The sequence below is a fragment of the Vipera ursinii genome (assembly GCF_947247035.1).
Source record: "Vipera ursinii genome assembly, chromosome: 7".
Lineage (NCBI taxonomy): Eukaryota > Metazoa > Chordata > Lepidosauria > Squamata > Viperidae > Vipera > Vipera ursinii.
The window spans coordinates 47,808,837-47,831,053 of record NC_139521.1 but is presented as its reverse complement, the minus strand read 5'-3'; the positions used below and the strand labels follow the sequence as shown (position 1 = coordinate 47,831,053).

The 22,217-nt window shown below is 36.1% G+C and overlaps 2 protein-coding genes across 6 annotated transcripts in view; one reads left to right on the top strand and one right to left on the bottom strand.

The window, feature by feature from the left end:
• Positions 1–5,432, top strand: part of CLGN (calmegin) — a 33,862-nt gene extending 28,430 nt beyond the window's left edge. For both annotated transcript variants that reach the window (XM_083367723.1, XM_083367724.1), the window contains exons 12-15: positions 1,507–1,626; positions 1,825–1,951; positions 2,989–3,080; positions 4,731–5,432. In XM_083367723.1, the coding sequence (XP_083223849.1) occupies positions 1,507–1,626; positions 1,825–1,951; positions 2,989–3,080; positions 4,731–4,811 (420 nt within the window). In that variant the 3' untranslated portion in view covers positions 4,812–5,432. The remainder of the gene's footprint in view (positions 1–1,506; positions 1,627–1,824; positions 1,952–2,988; positions 3,081–4,730) is intronic.
• SCOC (short coiled-coil protein) lies at positions 184–13,359 on the bottom strand. 4 transcript variants are annotated; one of them, XM_083367732.1, is made up of 5 exons: positions 13,261–13,359; positions 11,495–11,559; positions 11,329–11,412; positions 10,322–10,460; positions 184–242 (listed from the first exon to the last, which is right to left on the bottom strand). In XM_083367732.1, exons 2-5 carry the CDS (start codon positions 11,514–11,516, stop codon positions 212–214), a joined length of 276 nt encoding a protein of 91 aa, XP_083223858.1. In that variant the 5' UTR covers positions 11,517–11,559; positions 13,261–13,359; the 3' UTR covers positions 184–211. The 4 variants fall into 4 exon arrangements, with proteins under 4 accessions (XP_083223858.1, XP_083223856.1, XP_083223857.1 ...); XM_083367730.1 differs by lacking the exon at positions 184–242 and adding an exon at positions 8,262–8,755; XM_083367731.1 differs by lacking the exon at positions 184–242 and adding an exon at positions 8,262–8,755 and having other exon boundaries at positions 13,257–13,332.
• Between the last annotated feature and the right edge of the window lie 8,858 nt (positions 13,360–22,217).

Sequence of the window (22,217 nt, the reverse complement as noted above, 5' to 3'; positions counted from 1 at the left end):
GCTTTTATGCTTTGTTTACTTTTACACAAGGCACTTAAAATGCCACTTGATTTTTTTAACATAGTAAACAAATTTATTGAGATTTGGGCAACTTCTTGTCTTCATGGTCAGGTCTTCTGTCTAGTTTGATTTATACATATGCTCACAATATCAATAATCATCACTTGAATATAATAATACCCATACATCATGCCACTTACGCAGTACAAATCTAGTGGATCAAGAGATTGAGTGTTGTATACCTTTGAAGGAAAAAAAGTTGATATCCTAGTTAAATAATTTCAGGAGTTAATGACAAACATTTCTTGAATAGGTTTGTGATGCTAAAAGATTAGATTTCACTACGGTGAAAGGCTTTGTTTCCCTTGCCCTCCCATCTTATTTATTTATGTACTCTCTTTCTTGCTAAAGATCCATGAGTGAAGAGGTGAAGAGGTAGGTCTTTGTAAGGATAGAGCTCCAAGACATTTGGGAAGTGATTGAAAATTCCCATTTTCTAAGTCCCATTAGATGGTGTTCACAAATATATAGGACCTGGAGGGAGCTTCCCCTATTCAATTTGATTGGATAGTAGATGAGTGTTGTTATTTATTAAATAAAATAAATTTATTTATTAAATTTGCTTGGTGCCCCTCTTGCCACAGGACAAATATAGAAGGTGGTCACTCAGATACCCAGTTCAGAATCATGTATGATTTTGAAGGTGACAACCAGCACTTTGGAATGAACTCAGAACTCAATGGGAATCAGTGCAGTTGTCACCCAAATATAATGAAAAACAGCCACCACTGCCTCAGATGTCATATTTTGTATGAAATGTAGTTTCCAAATTCTTTCCAAGGGACAGCCTATGTAGAATGGGAAGTAACGATAACATCAATAATTGTGAGCATGATTTTTCAATCAAGGAATGGCTGCAAGTGGTGCACAAGATATTTCTGTGCCAAAGCCCTTTAAATACAGCTGCCACTTGTGAATCTATGTATGTATATATGTATTAGTTGTAAATATGTAACTAACTTCATACCAATAACTGGGAGAAATTTCATAAGAGATGTTAATAATAGGCAGACCCTTCCTTTCTTAGAATATTTTGTAGCCTGATTTTAGCATGAGAAGAATGGTCAAAGAATATTAAAAAAATGTAATAGAGAGGAATTCTTGTTTAAAAAATACAACATTGTATTATCGGTTCTTGGATTATAATAAAATCTGTTTGAGAACAAAACTTTATTTTTAAATATTAGTTACCTTAATCACTAACAGGAAGCAAATGACTATATTTTTCCTCCAGGTATGTGATCCACCAATTTTAGTTATTGATTTGAGATATAACAATTAAGATAGTGGCTTCTTTCTGTTAAGACGTTTCTTTCATATTAACACTCTTGCTTATAATTGATATAGCGCATGGATTGATCAACATTTTTTTAAAAAAAATAATGTATTGAAGAAAATTCCATGAAGCTTGAGCTCTAAAATAAGTGCACGCCTTTGCTTTTTTAGCCTGGTATGTTCAGCCAGTTGGTAACTGCTGCAGAAGAGCGCCCGTGGCTTTGGATTATTTATATCTTAACGCTGGCACTACCTATAGGAATGGGCATATTGTTCTGCTGGCCATCCAAGGTATCTATCTCATTTTTATTATAAAAATCAGTAATTTGCTTGATCTATTCTTGGCTCTCAAAATATGTTTAGAAATATATTGTAGTGGGAGAAAGAAAGAAGGAAAGGAAATTGGCAAGCATGGGACATTCAACTGCTTTGTAATGTTTTGAAAAAAAATTAAGTCTGAATATCAGATAATTAATCCTTCTATTTTAGAAAATGGATGAAGATATAGACTACAAAAAAACTGATTTAGCTAAGCTAATTACAAAAGGAGAACTAGAACAAGACATATCAGAGAAGGATGAAATTAAAAAACTCAGTGAAAATATTGGTGAAGGAGGTAAGAGATTTTGATATTTATTTGAAACTGTGATAAACTGGCAAAATCGTAGCTTACATTAGTTGCTGAACCACTTAAAACGTACTCCAAGCTGAAAAACTATTGTTAAATATTCCATACTTATATATAGTCTATGTCACCCTTTAATACACATCCAGAGTTCCTCAATAAAATCCATAATCCCACTAGTCCATTTCCAATGTGGTTATTTGAAAGTATTCAGATGTTCTGTATACTGTATGAACTGCTCCATGCATTCCATCTGGAATAGATGTTTGGTCTGTATAATGAAACAATGTAGAGCTATTCTGCACATGGACCAAAATATGTTTTTTCTAGAAGTATAAGGGAAGGAGAAAAAAATAAAACAAGTCTGAAGTGTTCCTTGGCAGGAGAAAGCATAGCAAGAAGGAAAGGGGAGGAATGGCCTTATCCATAGCCACTGTAATGTCAGGAAGTCATCAGCATCATAAAGGGAGGGGAAAGGATGGACATGCATTCAATTTGCTCTATTCATCCTATAAATATCCATTTCAGGTTCTCTCCAAGTGTTATTATGACCCAAATGCAAAATGACAAAAAAGTTGATTGAGATAAAATTAGTTACGAAATTTAACTAATATGAATGTGAGATTGAATAATTATGTAATCTGTTAATTGACAGACTTTATTACTGTATACGTTAAAGATTCGTCCTTTGTGTGTGTGTGTACATTTGACTCAGCATTGACAGTTGAAACTGCCTGTACAAATCCTTGCTGTTTTCTTGGCAAGATTTTGGAAGTAGTTTGACATTGCCTCCTTTCTAGGGCTTGTAAAGAGTGACTGGCCTAAGGGAATTCAGATGGTTTTGTGTCTTAAGGTGGAACTAGAACTCACGGTTTCTTGGTTTCTAGCCTAGTGCTTTAACCACTGTACCAAACTGGCCTGAGAACTCATTGTAGTTATTTGTTTATCAGACAATCTATGTGTCCTTGCTATATTTTTCATCCTTAACTGTACTAAATTTAATAATTACTGTCTCTTGGAATATGAAGGTGGTGAAGATGATGATTATGAAGAAGAAAATGATACTGCTGAAAGAAGTCAAGAGGAAGAGGATAATAAATCTCACTCAGAAGAGGATGAGGTGAGGCTTACTAGAATTACAGAAGTGTAAAATGTTTTAGTTCCGCCAATTCTCTTTAAGGTATAAATAGAATAAAATGGAAAGCAGAAATATGTTAGATCTAGAAAAGCACCCCTCACTTTCGTATTTCATTATAGTTGTCCACACAAAATTTAGGTCTGTATGCAATTTGTTCAAAAGTAGTAAGTGCAGTCAGGTCTTCAATGTGTTGAGTAAATGGAGCCATACATTTATTTTTCATGTATTGTAATATCAGTTTTTCACCCATAGTAAGGACACAGAGAATCCATTGATGTTGTTAGAATCCAAGTGCTAGATATATAGTTGTCAAAATCCAATTATCAAATTCCAAGTACCAGATATATAGTTCAAGAGAATATTATTCTCTAAACAGTTTAGCTTTTGACACAGTCATGTTTTATAGTCCACTACATTCTCCCCAAACTTGTTAAATATAGGACATTGTAAAAATATACACAGTAAAGAAGCATTATCTTATTATCATAAGCTGTCTTAGACAATCTTTTTTTTTGTTCAAATGTAATGGAGTTCAATAAATTCTAAATATTTTTTTTGTAAAGTCATAAGTCATAATTAGAGACACTGTTAGTACCATTGCTGCAGAAATTAAGATACTGTCCCATTATTTATGCTGTATATAATTGCATAACTGAATTCTTTATTCCACTTGTTTCTCAGCATCTGCATATCAATTTGATTTATTGATGATAGCTAGCTAGATATGCTAAAAGATTTATTTATTTATTTATTTATTTATTTATTTATTTATTTATTAATTAATTATTGGGACTTATATGCCGCCCTATCTCCCGAAGGACTCAGGGCGGCTAACAATATTTATTATATTTATATATTTATATATTATTATTATTGTTATTATTATTATTATTATTATTATTATTATTATTATTATTATTATTATTATTATTTATATATATTAAATATATAATATTTAACCAGGTCTTCTAGTATCTCAGGTGAAAAGGCTAACAATGTTGTTAACAAATGTAACTGTAAATATGTAAATATTGCCACTGGGTTACATTTGATATATTTTGTAATACAGCACATGTTAAAAATTCATTATTATCTATCAATTGGTCCATATGCTTGCTTCCATCCAATTTTTCCATACCACCATCTTTTCCCAATTTTTTAAAGTTGGGTTTTCCAGAAAGTCAATTTAGCATGGGAAAAAGGATCAAATCTTTTTTTATTTAACATTACATTCCATAACTTTCTAACTGACGTAATTGTTTCCTGAAATACTAGAGTTCTAGTGAATTTAGACTATATTAGGATCTAAATACACTAGAAAGCAGATACGTTAAGTCAATATGGAAAAAAATCACCTTTCCATATTGACAAATATGTTGGATTCAATAAGTATCCTATATTTTGATTCCATCTTTCTATAAGTAATACAAGTTATGCTTAAAAGAATCATAAGCAAGCCATATTTATAAATGCAAAGTAATTATTGATTTTCTTAATGCTCTAAGAAATAAAAACATTATTAAAAAGAAATATATTCAAAAGTAAACTTAATACTTGGTTGCAATCAAGATGGATAATAATGAACCATAACTTATTTTGACAACTCTCGTTTATATTTTCCTTCCCCACCAGATGAGAGAAGCAGATGAAAGCACTGGGTCTGTTGATGGACCTACAAAATCAGTACGTAAACGAAGAGTTCGAAAAGACTAACACACTTCCATCTAGTATTATTTATGTTTCTAGTTACAGAATCCAGTCATACTGTTTTAACACTGGCACAGGCATGGAGATTATTAACTCTTAAACAAAGACTGAACTCAGTTTGGATTTTAAGTCCTACTTTACAGACGGTCTTTATCTTGTCAGGTTTTTCATTTTAATTTTGAAGAAACATTACTACTTGTTACGTTATCTGGTTCTTTACTTGATAAATGATTTTTTTAAAATGGCAATAGGCCTGAATCATTATAAATATTTTTTAAAATTATTTAAATAATATTGTTTGGAAAGAAGTTTGGCTTCAAATTATCCTTTAAACTTTTACTTTAATGTTTTTTCCCTACCTCTATATATTGTTTTTAAGCTTTAGAGTTAAAAACTTCAAAGATAAAAATCATTTTGATATTTTGACCTGAATGCAATAACTGTGTTTGGCTATTGATGACAATTTTGAAAAATGTAATATTTACTTACATTTTGTTGTAATGTGTGTTTGATGTTTGTTATAGTTGCTGCTTTTTTTTTTAAAAAAGCACTTGGTTATTAATTTTAAACGTTTTACATTTAAATGGAAAAACATTAACTGTATTTATGTAACTTGTGTACATGAAATTTTTCATGCTTTTATAGTTTTATGTTTCAAGCCAGATTGACATAATCCATGTACAATTTAGTTCCTAAATTATATTTATTCCTAAATAAAAATCTTTAATATAACCTGTTATTTAACTTGAAGCTTATTATTGCGTATATTATTGGAATCACATTTTTTAAAATAAACTATTTTTAATAATACTAACCCTTAATTTTTTGCTATATATTCAGAACTGTCAACATTCAATGTGTAACACAGTGCAAAATGAAAAATCACTAGAATAGCATTAGAGTTTCCAGAAATGGATTGCACATTTTCTGCAGGAATTTCGCTTCTGGGTTATCTTGAGCAAATGAATACAACAAGGATCTCTTATCTTTGGGTGCCCACTAACACATTTTTATTTTAAAAAGCTATTTTGTCTGAAGGTTCTTTATTGCAGAACAGGATTATTTTATATCTGTACACTTAAGTGAACATGAGAGCCATGGTCATGTGATCACAATTTCCAACATTCCTTGCTATCAAAGTCAACAGGGAAACTGAAGGAAGTCGGAAGTCATGTTCACATGAGGTCCTTGATCAATGACCCACATGGTCCTTATTGCCTTTGCTAGGTGTTGTCACATGATGTCACATTTTAAGAAAGCATCACTTTGCAACAGAAATACCAGTCCCAATTGTCACCATAACTTGAGGACTACCTGTAAAAATATTGCAGACTGAAATGAGAATTCATTTTTCAAAATTTCCTTCAAATTAGCATGAATCATTTTTCAGAATGGTTGAATTTTATAACATTGCCATCAAATATGAAAAAATTATCCTATCAGCTTATTACCTTTCCAGCAATTATTTAAAAATAAATTAAACATTTTAGCAATCAAAATAGAGATAGTATACCAACAATAAAACACACTATTTTTTCTGAATGTAATGTTTGGAATGAATGTAATATTCTTCCACTGAAATTTCCATTGCTCCTTCTCTATCACTGCATTCCAATTCTGCATATACTGTATTTACTGCCTTTAAATCGTTTGGATTCTAAATCACATTTCACCAGCAGTCTGGTTTTGGGTGTGAATATATACATTATGTGTTGCTTCAAGGTCCAAATATTTGAAGTGAATACAGTATGATACAAGAGGTATAGATTTGAAAACTAATAAGCAGGTAGTCTTCCACTTACAACAATTGGGCCCAAAATCATGGCTGTTGAGCAAAGCACTTAAGTGAGATGCCACATGACAGTTTTGTTCAACAACCACAATCCCAGCTCTCAGTTGTGGTCCTTAAGCCAAATGCTACTACACCCAGATACCCAAGCTGTCCCCCCACCCTCTGGTGGAAAATCCCCCAGTACACTAAAGGATGGACCTCAAATCTGGTAAAAAATGCTAGCAAACACCATTCTGGAAGGCTCAGAATACTGGTGTTTGCTAAGTGTTTTTCCCTTTGGAGGAGTGGAGATGGTGTTTGCTTAAATACCAGTAATAAATGTAGACATTCATTTTGAAAGGCTCAGAATGCTGGTGTTTGCTAGCATTTTTGCCAAATCTGAGGCCTGTTCCTCGATCCTGTTAAATTTCCTCCTCTTGCATAGGGAGGGAAAATCAGCATGGTGGGAGAACTGACCTCAAAGCCAACTTCCCTCCCTTTGTAATCTTCCCTGCTGGCTTTCCCATTGACTGGGAAAGCCAGGAGAGAAAATTAGAAATGGCAATCACATGATCACAGGGCGCTTAGCAACAGGTCATAAATGTGAACAGGTTGCTAAGTGACCAAAATGCAGTCATATGACTTGGGAAAATCAGCACAACATTTTATGACAGCCAGAAGTGCTTTATAGGCCATAAAGCATCATTTCCAAGGCTGTCATGACTGCAAATGTTCAATAGACGACCAGTTATAAGCCAAGGAATACCTGTATTGAAGATCTAAGGCAATTGTGGTTAATGGGGAAAACTGAATTACTTATTGCAGCATAAAGCTTGAGCAAATAGATTAATGTATATTCTGAGATAAAATATTTATTAAAGAAAGGAAAATGGTTGGACATTTTTTTAATACATTCAAATTCAAATGCTAAAAGAAAGATAGTATTTGGCCTGTTGCTAGACATAAATGTTAAAAAAAAGTTATTTTCTCTGCTTTTGATAAACTGTTACAGGGAACCAACAGGTGTGTGAAGAAAATCAAAAGTAAATTGAACACAGTGGAGATAGGTCTCCTATGAAGTCTGGGGGGGGGTTAAATGTGAATGGATGTTGAATGAATGTGTATGAGTATGATTGAGAGAAAAAGAGGCTAAGAAAGTTGTAGTTGGAGTGAGATTCTGAAAGAGAGTAAAAAGTTTAAAAGAACAAAAGAAAGTAAATGAAGTGCATGATGCATGGATGTGGTAGAACCACTGATAGAAAGACACAAAGAGGTATGAATGGTGTTGATATAGACTAGATTTAGTTCTACTCCCTTTTTCCATTCTTCACGTTTGTTCCATAATTTTGGCTTATTTCTTAATCTGTGTTTGCAGTTTGCATAACACTGCTTAGGTGACAAAGAATCACCATTATGCAGAACAATGGAAACCTCATCATCTGTAATAAAGCATTACTAACTGAATGCTTATAGATCAAGAGTATGGCCTTTATCTGAGTAAGGGCTATTCTTTGGGAATCTTTCATAACTGCTGTATAGTATTTTTGACAAGATGCTGAAAACAGTTTAGCTCTACCATTTTTCATAGAAATTATTGTAATATTTATTAAGGTTTATTTTCCAAATAACATTTTAAAAGATGCAGAACAGACCAAAATACACTCAAAAAATCTTTATTTGGTATATATTCTGAGATTTGTGGAACATAAGCCCCAGTGGTGGATTTGTTTACTAAAACAATCATAAATACTACATTTAAATTCAGTATCACATGAACAATCTTCTTTAGATAGCACTTTCTCACTCTGCTGTTTGAATTAGTCTTAAACTGGATAGAAATAATTCCTACGAGCAAATGGATGCTTGTCTTTAAGTTCAGGTCTCTTGATCATGTGACCTCAAGACTAGATGATTCTTGGCTTGTTCTACATTAACTCACAACTATTCACAAGCAGTTCTTCTCTTCACATTCCTACTTTTCTCAAATGTATGAAGTGATATAAAGAATTTGGAGGAATACCCATGCATTTCACCAAGGTAAAATGGCACTTAATCACCAATCAATTCTGTCCCTATACAATCCAAAGGTTTCCTTTTGAATCTGAAATGTTGCACTTGCATCATATCCATAGAGGAAGAGGGGATAGGAAAACTGCTAGTTAAGCAGATTGTTTGACAACTAGATTAATGGAAATGGAGAAGGTGAAATTAGTTTCAAAAACATTCCTCATAGAATAGTGAAAAAAATTCTAGAATATTTTTCTAGTGGGATTCATCAGAAGAAAAAGGCATTAAACACATACATAGTTCACTAAAAGACACTCTTTCAAACCTACTAAATGAGTACCAATTATGAGACTGTTTTAAATCATTTATGTCCTCCCCAAAACAGAAATACCCACCTACCTACAAAACAGTAGACTATTGCTTAGGATAGAAATTAAATCATCCCCAAACTACTATTAAGAAAAATGGCAAAAAACACCCCAAACAACGTTAGAACCCAATCAAATCAGAAGCCACATCCTGTTCTAAAAACCTAATTGTTGCTTCTTCCAAGTCCATTAGGACTGCAATTTTCATTCTAGCAATATCAACCAAGTTTAAGTGACACCAGACAATAAAATGATTCCCTACAGCTCACCTTTAGTGAAAATTTGATAATTTCTTAACAGCCTTATTATATATATTCACAGAAATGTCATTGTGCGTATACCTGCATTTAAGTAAATTACTTATCTGGAAAAGTAGTATATTATAAAAAGCCTTAACTACATTTAACTGCTTGAAGTGTATCAGAGACAGACATTTGGTACATCTCTGTAGCAGATAGTATTTTCGTAGAGAGATGTGTATCATGCTTGAAAAACCCTAATTTCATTGTATTACTGTAAGGCAAAACATCTGCGGGGCTAAAATGTGGTTATAAGTTAGTAGGAATTATGCAGTAAATGTATATAACTAGTGAAAATTCATAAATATGTTTATTAACTGTTTACAAGAATATTTTTCCTAAGCTTGCATAATTGATAATATTGCTATGCAACTAAGTGTTCTGTAAATAGGACACACTTAAATCAACTGCAGCATTATACCGGCCCAATAAGCAAAAGGAACTTTAAGACATTTTTAAAATTATAATTTATTAGTTCCAGAGAGTGGTATAACAAGCTTTATAGTGCTCTTTTTCCTCTTTACAATTTTGCAAGCAATACATTATGTTACATCCTCGTTTAAAAGAATTACCTTCCACCACTCAACAAGCTAAACTATTTCTTCATCTGGAAGAATTAGCATAGATTTTTCTGGAGAAGGCATAAGAGATGGACATGTACAACTTTTTTGAAAACTAAGAGAAGTCATGCAAATAATTCATTCCAAAGAAGTATTTTCATACCACTCTGCACAACACTGTGTTAAGTTGCTAGCAAATAGTAATACTATAAAAACCATGATAAATACAGTACTCGGCCATGTATGACATTAACCATAAAAGCAGAACTGATTTTCAAAAGCACTTGTATTCAGACTGTGCTAGTAATAAATATATTTTCTCTATGCTATGTTGCTGAAAACTGACGTTAAAGACTTGTCCAATTCATTAAAAAAAGTAAAATGTCTAGAATTAACATTAATTTTTCATACAATGATGATACGAACTACAGTATTATGTAGCCTTGTGTAATTTAAAATTAAACAAAAGCAGCAGCAATACAATAGTATTGTTTGGTTACCAGCGCCTTACTTTCTTTTGCTTTTTGTGTCAGTAGTCTGAAAAACACTAGAGGCGGACATGAGGTTTTCTATATATTGTCCAAGAACCTGATTTTCTGATTTCAATTTCAAATTTTCTTCTTTAACGGCATCTACTCTTGCAGACAGATCTGTAAAGACATGTAAAGGTCTTTAGTAGCCAACTGTTAGGCAGAACATTTTTTTTTTAAAAAAATGCAATTTTTTTTGAAAGTCATTAAAAATACAAAGGCAATTGTATAATGAAATCCATACAATGACCCCAATAAATGTATGTGCATAGTTACAAAAAAGCCCCCAACCAATCTGTTATCAGGTAGGGCATACCAAAGTCAGGATGACAAAACCAAAAATGTCCTATGACCTGTCACTTCCTAAAGATTTCTCACCAGGGCAGGTCTGTCTAGAACAGGGGTAGGCAACCTCGGCTCTTTTATGACTCATGGACTTCAACTCTTGAGAGTTGAAGTCCATGAGTCATAAAAGAGCCGAGATTGCCTACCCCTGGTCTAGAAAAAGGTGAGCTTTATAATATCCTGGTTCACAACTAATTATTAAATGTTGGAAAGAAATCTTGAAATGAACCCATAAATGGAGCAGAAGTTATTGCAATTATTTCATAGAATCATAAAGCTGAAGGTCTTCTAGTCCAACCTCCTTGTTCAGTGCTAGAATCCTCAAACCATCCAGGACAACAATATCTTAACTCCTTAATCTGTCAGCCTTCATAGTAATCTAAGTTACTTACTCAGAGTCAAAAGGAACTGACAGACACATTTAAATATACCTCATTGCTCTAGTTTCCGTAAAAAGCACTGCTTTTAAACTGCAGTCATGGGTATAAGACTATTAATTTTAATATTATATTATTAGCCTAGCCCACAGAATTAAAGGAAATATTCAAATATATTTACACAATCAGTTTACTTTTTCTATTAATAACATTCTATCTTTAAAATAATTTGGCATTAAGTTATGCATATAAATTAAGAAACTAACCTTCAAGTGTATGTTGCAGTTCCAAAACCTGATTGATAAGTCGTGTTTTTTCTTCTAATTCTACTTGATTTTCAGTCTCAACAGCTGATAAAAAATGCATAATCTTTAGAACAGTTAAATATTACAACATACATAAAAGCAAAAATAGTAGTAAAATGCATTCTACCATCCATATCCGCATTCATCATTGTTAAACAGATCCTTTCAGTCCTCAGCTTCTTCTGATATGTTCTGTTTGAAGGACAGAAAACAGTATCAATAATATGCACATACATAGAATCACTATTTTCTGGTTTAATATTTTAGATGGACAACACTTGTTACCCAAACTTCAAAATGCAAGACTCAGCAGCCATTAAGAATGTCAAAAAAAAGATGATGCAGTAGTTATAAATGCTGGGTTAAGTGACAAATAGCTATACTTTTTATTCTAGAAAAGTGATAGAATTTTGCACATATTAAAACTACCCACTTCCCAACTTTTTATAACATTTTTAGAATATACACATTCTTAAAACTTTAAACAATTCTTCAAGCAAATATTACTGCAGCCCAAAGGAGCACATCCTAAAATGAAAATGATTATCTGGGGTTCAACTCATTTTAAATATATTTTAGGGCAATTTCAGTTAATACTCTGTACAGGATATATATTTCTTAACATTAAGAAAACCAAGATCATGGCATCCGGCCCTCTCAATTCCTGGCAAATAGATGGGGAAGAAATGGAGGTAGTGACAGATTTTATTTTCCTGGGCTCCAAGATCACTGCAGATGGGGACCGTAGCCAAGAAATTAAAAGACGCTTGCTCCTCGGGAGGAAAGCCATGGCAAATCTAGACAGCACACTAAAAAGCAGAGACATCACCCTGTCAACAAAAGTGTGTATAATCAAGGCTATGGTCTTCCCAGTTGCAATGTATGGCAGTGAAAGTTGGACCATAAAAAAAGGCTGAGCGCCAAAGAATTGAGGCCTTTGAACTGTGCTGCTGGAGAAGACTCCTGCGAGTCCCTTGGACTGCAAGGCGATCAAACCGGTCAGTCCTAGAGGAGATCAATCCTGACTGCTCTTTAGAAGGCCAGATCCTGAAGCTAAAACTCAAATACTTTGGCCACCTAATGAGAAGTAAGGACTCACTGGAGAAGAGCCTAATGCTGGGAAAGATCGAGGGCAATAGAGGAAGGGGACGACAGAGAATGAGGTGGCTGGATGGAGTCACTGAAGCAGTAGGCGTGAGCTTAAATGGACTCCAGAAGATGGTACAGGACAGGAAGGCCTGGAGGAACCTTGTCCATAGGGTCGCGATGGGTCGGACACGACTTCGCAGCTAACAACACAGGATATACATACTTGTATACAGTAAGTATATTCACATTGTGTTGTTGTTGTTGTTAGTTGCGAAGTCGTGTCCGACCCATCGCGACCCTATGGACAACGTTCCTCCAGGCCTTCCTGTCCTCTACCATCTTCTGGAATCCATTTAAGCTCACGCAAATTGTTGTGTCAGTGTACTAATACATTTGTATTTTTCAAATTTGTCATGGTTGAATGCTATTGTGTTCTAAAGACTGGATTGGATCCCCTGTTACCAGAGACGAAGGGAGGGAGGTGGAGAGAGATGCTTTTTCCGACACATCTGAAGACAGATCCTACCAAGTCTAAGCGGGATTCTTCGCATTTCTACTGCAAGGCCCTATTCGGAGGAAAATACGCCCTCTTTTTCGAAAGCAAATACGGTTTTGCATCCTGGCACGAAGCAACCTTTGCCTACATTCCATCAACCCATCATCCATACCCTCCGGCTAATTCCCCTCCCATCGCCACGCCGCGTCTCAGCTTCGGCAAGACTCCCCAGGGCAAGAAGCGCGCGCTCGACCCTTCTTTCTTCCGATTTCGTCACCTGCCAAAGAGGCGCTCGCCTACTTACCCACCTGCCACAGGATAGCCCGGCACTCCGACCCCAGCCGAGTTCAAAAGCAGCCACTACGCCTGCGCAATCTTTTTCCTCGGCCAACCAGCAGCGCACGCGCCTTGTCCCATGAAAACAACGAGGCGGGAGCGAACACGTAGAAAAGGCGGGCTTATGAGAAAGGAGATTTTCGCCGTCACCAATCACGGCCCAAAAAAAAGGCAACGGCTTTTCTCGATACAGCCAATAAGCGGCGAGAGACATCATCAGACACTTCCTAGTCCAGGGGTCTTCAAACTTGGCCCTTTTATGACTTGTGGACTTCAACTCCCAGAATTCCTCAGCCAGCTTTGCTGGCTGAGGAATTCTGGGAGTTGAAGTCCACAAGTCATAAAAGGACCAAGTTTGAAGACCCCTGCCCTAGTCATTCCACTTGTCGGCTTGCTGCTGCGGATGAGAGCAGTTCCGCGAACGGAATTGAAAGGGAGGCGAGAGTGCCTGTTCAGATCCAGACCCCACTTTTTGTTTCCCAGGGGTGCGGTCCTAATTATTTCTCTTAAAAAGCCGCGCCAGCAAATAGGTTTCAGTCCGAGTTTTATTTTTTGGAGAGGGGGAAATGGTCAAAGTCACGGATTTAAAGGTGCAGAATCGTGTTTTTGCAATAGGTAGATATATAGGCGAAAGAAGGCAAACCTCCGAGAACATACTTCTGTTTTAATTCTCCTTCCTAATTAGGCAGCACGTTTGTAGTAAGAGATCCCGAACTGTTGAGTCACTCCGAACTGGCCTAAGCCCCCCCCCACACACACACACCAAGCCTGTTTTTTGTCGGAAATGGCAGTATTTTGAATTTCTGACCCTGCTTTAAAAATTGTGTGGCAAAATGTAAATAATGGTTGGTTCAGAAATGTCAGTTGGGAGGTGGAAGAGAAGTTTGTACCTAAAACTTTGCAAGGACACCTGAAATGTAACCCGAGTTTGCTGAAGAAAATTGTTATTTATTTAATATGTGGCATATCATACGTGGACTAGCACAGGGGTAGGCAACCTCGGCTCTTTTATGACTCGTGGACTTCAACTCCCAGAATTCCTGAGTCAGCTGTGCTGACTCAGGAATTCTGGGAGTTGAAGTCCATGAGTCATAAAAGAGCCGAGGTTGCCTATCCCTGGACTAGCAATAAATATTAACATTTCGCCTAGATTAGTAAAACAAAATATAAATGTTAAAATGTTTTATGAAATACCAATGTCTAGGCCACCTAACCATTGAAGCACAGCGGCTTATACGTATATATAAAAAATCAGTGGACCCATATATTCCCTGTTTAGAGCTGGTCTGATGTGATCTACAGTTTGATGTGGGACCCTCAGTCAGACTGAGGGGAAGATACTAAGTCCCATTTATACCGAGTCCTGGCAGCTGCCATGTGAGGTGCAAATCCTATTCAGGATTGTCCATGGCTGATGTGGTAGTTGAAAGCCTGGCCCTGTTTTTCTGGGGTCATTTATATATCTGCCTATGTGTAGGTGTTCAGCGACCCATTTGGCTTTTCATTGGGAATCTATGTTAAAGTTGTGTACAAGTGCCAACGGGGGGGGCTTCCTGGATTTGAGTCTTCCTGCTGATAAATGAGGAAAATCTGTGCAATGGTAGGGTTGAGTTGTTCATAAATTTTCTATATTCTCTCTTTAGTGCATCTTGCCTTTGTAAAGCTGGCAGTGCTGTATAGCTAAGAACAGGAAGCCAGCAGGTTGGAGTAGTTTCAATACATCCATTTATATTCCTCATGGTGTTGTTGAGTCTGGCATCTAATTTACTAATATGGCAGCTGTTAAGCTATACAGGGCACAATATTCTGCTGCAGAGTAGACCAACCTAGTGCTGATGTCCTGAGGGTGGTAGCTGAAGCTCCCCATTTAGTTCCACATAATTTCTGGAGTATGCTGTTCCTAGTATTGATTTTTGCCGCCATATTCTCTAAATGCATCTTATAGAAGAAAGTTCACCCCAATGTTATTCCAAGGTACTTTGGATGGGGATTATAGGGGAGTACATTGTTGTTTAAGTAGATCTGGTCTATTGTTCATATTTATATTTTATGAGGGGAACAGCACTTTCTCAAATGAGCGTCCTTTTGAATTGATATAGCTTGAGGTGTTTGTCACCTCTCACAATATTAACTCACAATTAAACATAATTAGATTAGTATAATTTGACTTAGCATGTACATATCTTACTTACTGGTATTTATTAAATTTATATGCTGCCCATCTTACTAACAAGCAACATATTACCTTTTCACTTTGCAATACTATACATATAGATAGTCGAGTTACAACAGTTCATTTAGTGACCCTTCAAAGTTTCAAAGCACTGAAAAAGTGGCTTATGACCTTTTTTCACACTTATGACCATTGCAGTATCCTTACGGTCACATGATCAAAATTCGGATTCTTGGCAAACTGACTCATATTTATGATGGTTACAGTCTCCCGAGCTCATGTGATCATCTTTTGCAACCTTTGACAATCAAAGTCAATGGAGAAACCAGATTTACTTAACAATCATGTTACTAATTTAACAACTGCAGCGATTCACTTAACTTTGCAAGAAAGGTCATAAAATGGGGCAAAACTCAACAAACGTCTCAGCAATCAAAATTTTGGGATCAATTGTGGTCATAAGTCGAGGAGTACCTCGGCTAGGATGGCTATTATTCTAATTCAGCTAGGATGGCTGTTATTCTATTTTACAGATCAAGATTGAGATTGAGAGAATGTTGCCCTTCCCAGAACCATTTGTCCTGCAATCTTTTTATATTTTTCAGAAGAAACCCCCAATGTTCACTAGCAATTGTGACCGCAGTTGGAATAGCAACTCAAGTCATTAAATAAACCAGTCACTAAGTGAAACTGCAAGTCTGCTTATGATCTTATTTCAGCTTTCCTTTGTTTACAGACCTGCAAAATTACACCTAATGCACAGGAGCTATAGTATCAGTTACAGCCCTTGTCCCAGGCAACAGCCCAATATGGAAATTTTCTTTCTAGCGTTCACTATTTGGAATGGGATATTCTTGGTTTAGTTCTCCTGGTTAAGGCGTATCTAGCTTGGGAAACATAATGACTTCTAAAAAAAGAAAGAAACCTGGTTGTGAATAGTTTCTGAATCTAAAAGACTCTGTCAATACCTGTAATTACAGGTAGTCCTTGACATCATAATTGGGACCAGAATTTCCATTGGTCAGTGATGGGGTTGTAAAGTGCAATGTCACATTACTGGATAACTTAGCAAAGGCAATCTCTGCGTTTCCTGTTCCTGTCATTAATCAAATCCACAAGTCATTTGCTGGGGACTCACCTCAGTCCAAGCCATTCCAGGTTTGGTCCCTCCTAGCCCTGAGTCTCAGAAAGGTGAGGGACTTAATGTTCAACTCCTCCCACCCACTTGTCTCCCCCATCTCTATTTCTTTGAGCATGCTGCATCCTGCCTTGCAGGGTGGCAAGAAACCCCAGAACTGCTGGGCTCTGATGACTGGGCATTAGATTTGTCATTAGTTGTACTAATAGCATTTAATAAATCTTTATCTCACCATAGAGAATATTCTTATAAAACAGAAATATATTCAAATTAAAACATAACTATATAAAATATAATTAAAAACCCTACCACAGTTAAATTAAACTAACAGATGGTGGTAACAATAAAATGGTATTCAGCTCTGTAGAGAGAGATTATAAAAAGAGCTACAGCTCAAGTGCATTATAAAATTACATTTAAAAAGTGTAGCAAACTAATGAGTTCCTAATGGGGTTGAACCAATGGAACCTGTAGAATCCCACTTGTAAGAGAATTTCTCTAGTGTGCGAGAAGACCCGTCTTTGTGCTTACGGCTACACCAAGGGTTAAAAGTGTAGGCAGAGTGGTTTGCCTAAGGACAATCCTTCAAGTTCTCAAATTGTTCAGGGTTTTTGAAATTAGAATCAAGAAGTACAGTACTTACACATAGATGGGATAATTCCCATGGCAATGCGTAACTGATAATATAAACATTGCATGTTCTGCCATTAATTCAAACATGGTGTATATTTGTTTTAGTTCTCCATTCCTTTTGTCTGATACCTATATTGTCAGCCTAGTGAAGTAGTCCAGAGAAGCAGTACACCCAGAAGCTCTAGCTCTATTGGGAGGTTACATTAACAGAATCTTGCCTTTACAGTTCAAAAAACTAGGCTGTGCCCCTTCTGAGATATTTGCCATATTTCCATTTCTTCTGCAGGCTTGGCCTTTCTTACCTGACCATTATCTAGTCTGTGGCACTTCCACTGTCTCCCAAAATCATTCCCACAAACGATTACATCCACCCTATGCATTCAAAATTATTTCAAAATCCAGACCATTTCATGTTTACACGACAGGGATCCACTTTTTAAAAAAAAAAGAATATAAAAAATCCTTTTTTGCTTTAAGTAGCCCCAGAGAAAATATGTAGCACTGGATATAAAACATACTCACAGAAGGAAAGTAATTGGCATTCACAATCATGGCGTGGCTGGGAATGGAAAAGCAGGAGGGGAATCCACACGTTGGGAGCTGAGGTCACTGACGTCAGGATAGAATACCAGCCATTATTAGAGCCAAAGTGGATCTGAAGGAGCTGAAATCCAAGAAAGGATTTCTTAATCCATCCTCATTTCTAGCAGGTTTAAACCTGGGAGACCAGCAGTTGAAGTCAGCAGTGCGGAAAAGTCCTGAGATGAGTGGATGCCGACTTAGATATTCTGCCCGTAAGTGAATATAGTTGAGGGGAGCAGGGGGGGGCAGAAGCGCTTGCGTTCACTACAGTGACCTTTATGCTAGTCAGAGAGTGTATGTTTACAGTATGGAACAATAAGGGGACAACAAAGACATTAATTGGTCTAGTCCAGGGGTAGGCAACCTCGGCTCTTTTATGACTCATGGACTTCAACTCCCAGAATTCCTGAGTCAGCTGATTGGCAGTGGGGGTGGGGTGGGGTTGGTTTTTATTCCCCCCTCGTCTGCTGGGTGGTTGCAGCAGGTTTTGGTCACTTCACATGACCCTGGAACACTGTGACCATCATAAATATGAATAATTGCCAAGCATCTGAATGTAAATCACAAGACCCTGGAGATGCTGCAACATTCCAGCTGATCGGTGCTTTTTCTGGGCTCAGCAGAAGTGCCAGGATCAGCGCCGAGCTCCAGTTGGAGCCTGGCGCTGATCCTGGCGCTTCCGCTGAGTCCTGACAGCCCCGAAGAAGCACTGATCCTGGTGCTTCCGCTCAGCCCTGACAGCCCTGCAGCTCCAGCCATCTCTCGCTCAGGCTTGTGCAGTGCTACCACCAGTTCAGCTCATTCCCCTCCCCCGCTACCACTTTTCTAGGATGGTTGCCGTACCACCTGACAGGTGCCAATGTACCATAGGTGGTACCCGTACCACTGGTTGAAAAGCCCTGATCTCTACAGTCTACCATTGTATGCAGACATCATGTGTGGTGTTCAATGGGAACAGGGATGAAATAAATGTCAGCCTAGTAAATGGATTAACCTTTTTGAAGGTAGAGAAAAGCACAAGCAGTTTGCGTATCCTATCATGTTGTTCCAGCTATCAGTATTAGCACTGGTTTAACACATCTACCTAGAAAATTTATTCAATACTTATTCTAATAAAACTGTTAGAACTCTGCTGACACTTTGAACATTTATTATTCTCTGCCACTTAAAAACATTGTGTTCCTTCTTACAATTCCCAAAGTAAATATCCTCTTCAGGAAGGAGAAAGTCAGGCATGGGTGGCAGAGTTTAACTTTCTTTCTGTCCATTATTATGAGTAAGTTGGAAAGAAAAAAGAAGACAAAGTATATCCTAAATGTTTGTGTTAAAAATGTTTAATAAGGCTTGGTTATTTAAGGATCTGCCTAGCTCCTGTGATGTCTTCCTGGCTGATAGAAGCTGATAAAATGAACACATTCCAAGTGCCTTCAATTACGGTAATGCCTTCTATCAGGGACCAGTCAGCTCTTCTCTGTTGCAGTCTCTGCCTTCCGGATGTTCCTGCTGAAATCTCGGTGGGGAAGATTTCTGAGGGTGGGGTGGGGCTTGAAGACCCACCTTTTCTCCGAGGTGCATTGCCTAAGTGGTTGGAATATTTTACTTGATGTTGGTTATATATGTTTTTGTGTTGTTGGTTGAGATTTTCCATGTTCTTCCTTTGTTGCTCCTTGTTCCTTTCAATTTTGTAGTTCTGTTTGCTAAATTGGAAGGCAAAAAGTTGTGTAAGGCAGCACCAAATAAATCAATAAACAAACATCTTAAATTTTACAGGTTTTATTATTTTATTTATTAACAGCAGTGCAAGGAAAACTTGAACTTGCAAATGCTAGTGTCAGAAAATTTTCTTTCCCCCCATAAATTCTGACCCAGCAGTTTGGTACAATGAGCTACCAGAGTGAGGGACCTACAGCAATGCCCCTTAAGACCTGGTGACAATGTCTGATGTATCTATTGAAACTATTTAAAACTCCATTAGTCTCCAATGGCCTATGGCCTAAGAAACTAAACCTTGGTATGTGCTGGCTCCTTTCAAGAGGGTTCACATGCATATGTTATATTTGAAGCATACATTTTTTTTCTTTTGGAATGTTTTAGGTCAAATTCTTATTTATACTTATCTTAGAATAAGTTCTGTTTCATTTAGAAACTTGGTTCTGAGTACTGGTGTACACTGCTGATCCCATCTGTATCCTATACATTCTCTATTACATTATGCTTCACAGCAGTTACAATTAACTACTAACAATAATCTGTAAAATAGGGTAGGATGGCTGGATTAACTAAAGTTAAACTGTGAGTTTCATGAATGATTCAATATTTGAAGCAATATGATTTTCAGTTCATATCTAGCATTATATTAAAGTAGCTCTCTTCGGACTTCCATTTTGACATAATGGTCAATTCAGTTCTTTGCTACATTTTTATCCTTTTTTTAATGTGCAAAATATTTTCTTTAACTTATCTGCAGATGTCACTTTAAATATTATTTTCTAGGACTCCAGAAGATGGTAGAGGACAGGAAAGCCTGGAGGAACATTGTCCATAGGGTCGCGATGGGTCGGACACGACTTCGCAACTAACAACAACAACAATTTTCCAGAAAAACAGATGTCTGTAATTATCTCTACTTTGACCTCTGAGACTTATCAAAGTCAAATAGGCAATCATCCAATCATATGAGCTATCATTACTAGAGGAAAAGTAATTACAATCTGAATATGTTTGAACATGATTATTATAAGTCTAAATTGTTGTACTACTGATTGGGATTGAACTGAAAAAATATCATTTTATAATTCAAATTATATAACTTCATTTGTTTTTTTGTAATTTTGAAGAGTAGAGAGCAACATGGTTTAATAATGTAATCCTTTAACTGAGAACAAAGCACACAGTGATAGCTCAAAAGCCATAAAAATTGTCTTAAAGCAATGAAGGAAAAAATCAGAGAAGCCTCAAAAAGAATGAATAAGATCTCTGGAAACAAAGAATATTACAAAATCTTTAATTCAAATTTTTCAGGGAAAACAGAAGTAGCAATAGGAAAAACTTTTTGATAAACATGAATACTATTTCATTGGTCTCCATGAGTATAAAGATAATCCTTGAAGAATTAGCCTATTCAATTAAGTTCTTATATTAAAATTGTCTGACGGAAAATATTGACCTAGAGATATTCATATCCTATTCATATCATATTTAGAATTATTTAAGTATTTACTTACGTTATCACATTATCATCCTCAAGTGTATCTTTAGTAGCAGCTTTTTAATTATTTCTCCAAATCCCACTTCAATTTAATATGTTTCTAGAATCTCATTCAGGATATTAATATATATGTGCTGTATGCTGTAGGCACTTATACACATGGCCAGTTCTGCTTCACTATGTTCTACAGGCTCTTGTATATGGAATACCATGTTACCAAATGAACATTATTTTGTCTCAGTGGTTTCACTGGAACAGTTAAGGTACAGAGTATTTCAGTTAAGTTGGACCATTGGTGGACAAATTATGTTTTTTTTTTTTGGTAGGAATATACAGATGAGGTTTGCTATACTTTTCTCTTGGGCAATCTGTCCTTAAATGGTTTTCCCTGAATTCAATATAGCTGAATTTCTTTATGGCTTGTTTCTTAATAGTTTTTCAATGATTCCATGTTCAAACCCTCAGTACTGGAAGGTTTGTTGTTTGCAATAGAATTGTAATAAATCGGCAGGCAAGCTCATTCAGACATGTCAAGTTTTAATTCACATTCATATGTGGAATCTGAATCTGCACTAGGCATGAGGATCATATCTCAACTGATATTAATCTATCCTGTCCCTTCTGGTCTTCTGTTACAGGAAAAAATGCAGAGAATTTGACTGTAGAGTTGCTTTTATATTAGTAGCAAATTAATAGCATATTTAATCTGTTCAAAGCCTTATATAATCTATATCATATATCATATGATAGGAGTTTCTGGGAGAAGACATTTAAGATCCACCTGCCTTTCATCCTGTGGCCATTACAGTTCTTTAGGATCATGCTTTATGTTAGTGTACATTTTCAGTTTTTTCATCCAGGTGAATTTTCACTTGTATGACCACTATTTTATGAAGCATTTGAACTTGACAGTTTTTAGATATTTTATCCTGATTTAATTATTTTCAGAGATAACTCAAGGTGGTGAACATACCTACCGGTATATTCTTTCCTCCTTCTATTTTCTCCACCACAACCCTGTGAGTTGAGTTGTACTGAGAAAGAGTGATTGGCTCAAAATCACCCAGTTGGCTTTCATGCCTAAGGTGGGACTAGAACTCACAGTCTCCTAGTTTCTAGGCTAGTGCCTTAACTATTAGACTAAACTGGGGGGAGTTTTGTTTTGGGGAAGTTTTGGGGGATTCTAGCAATTATT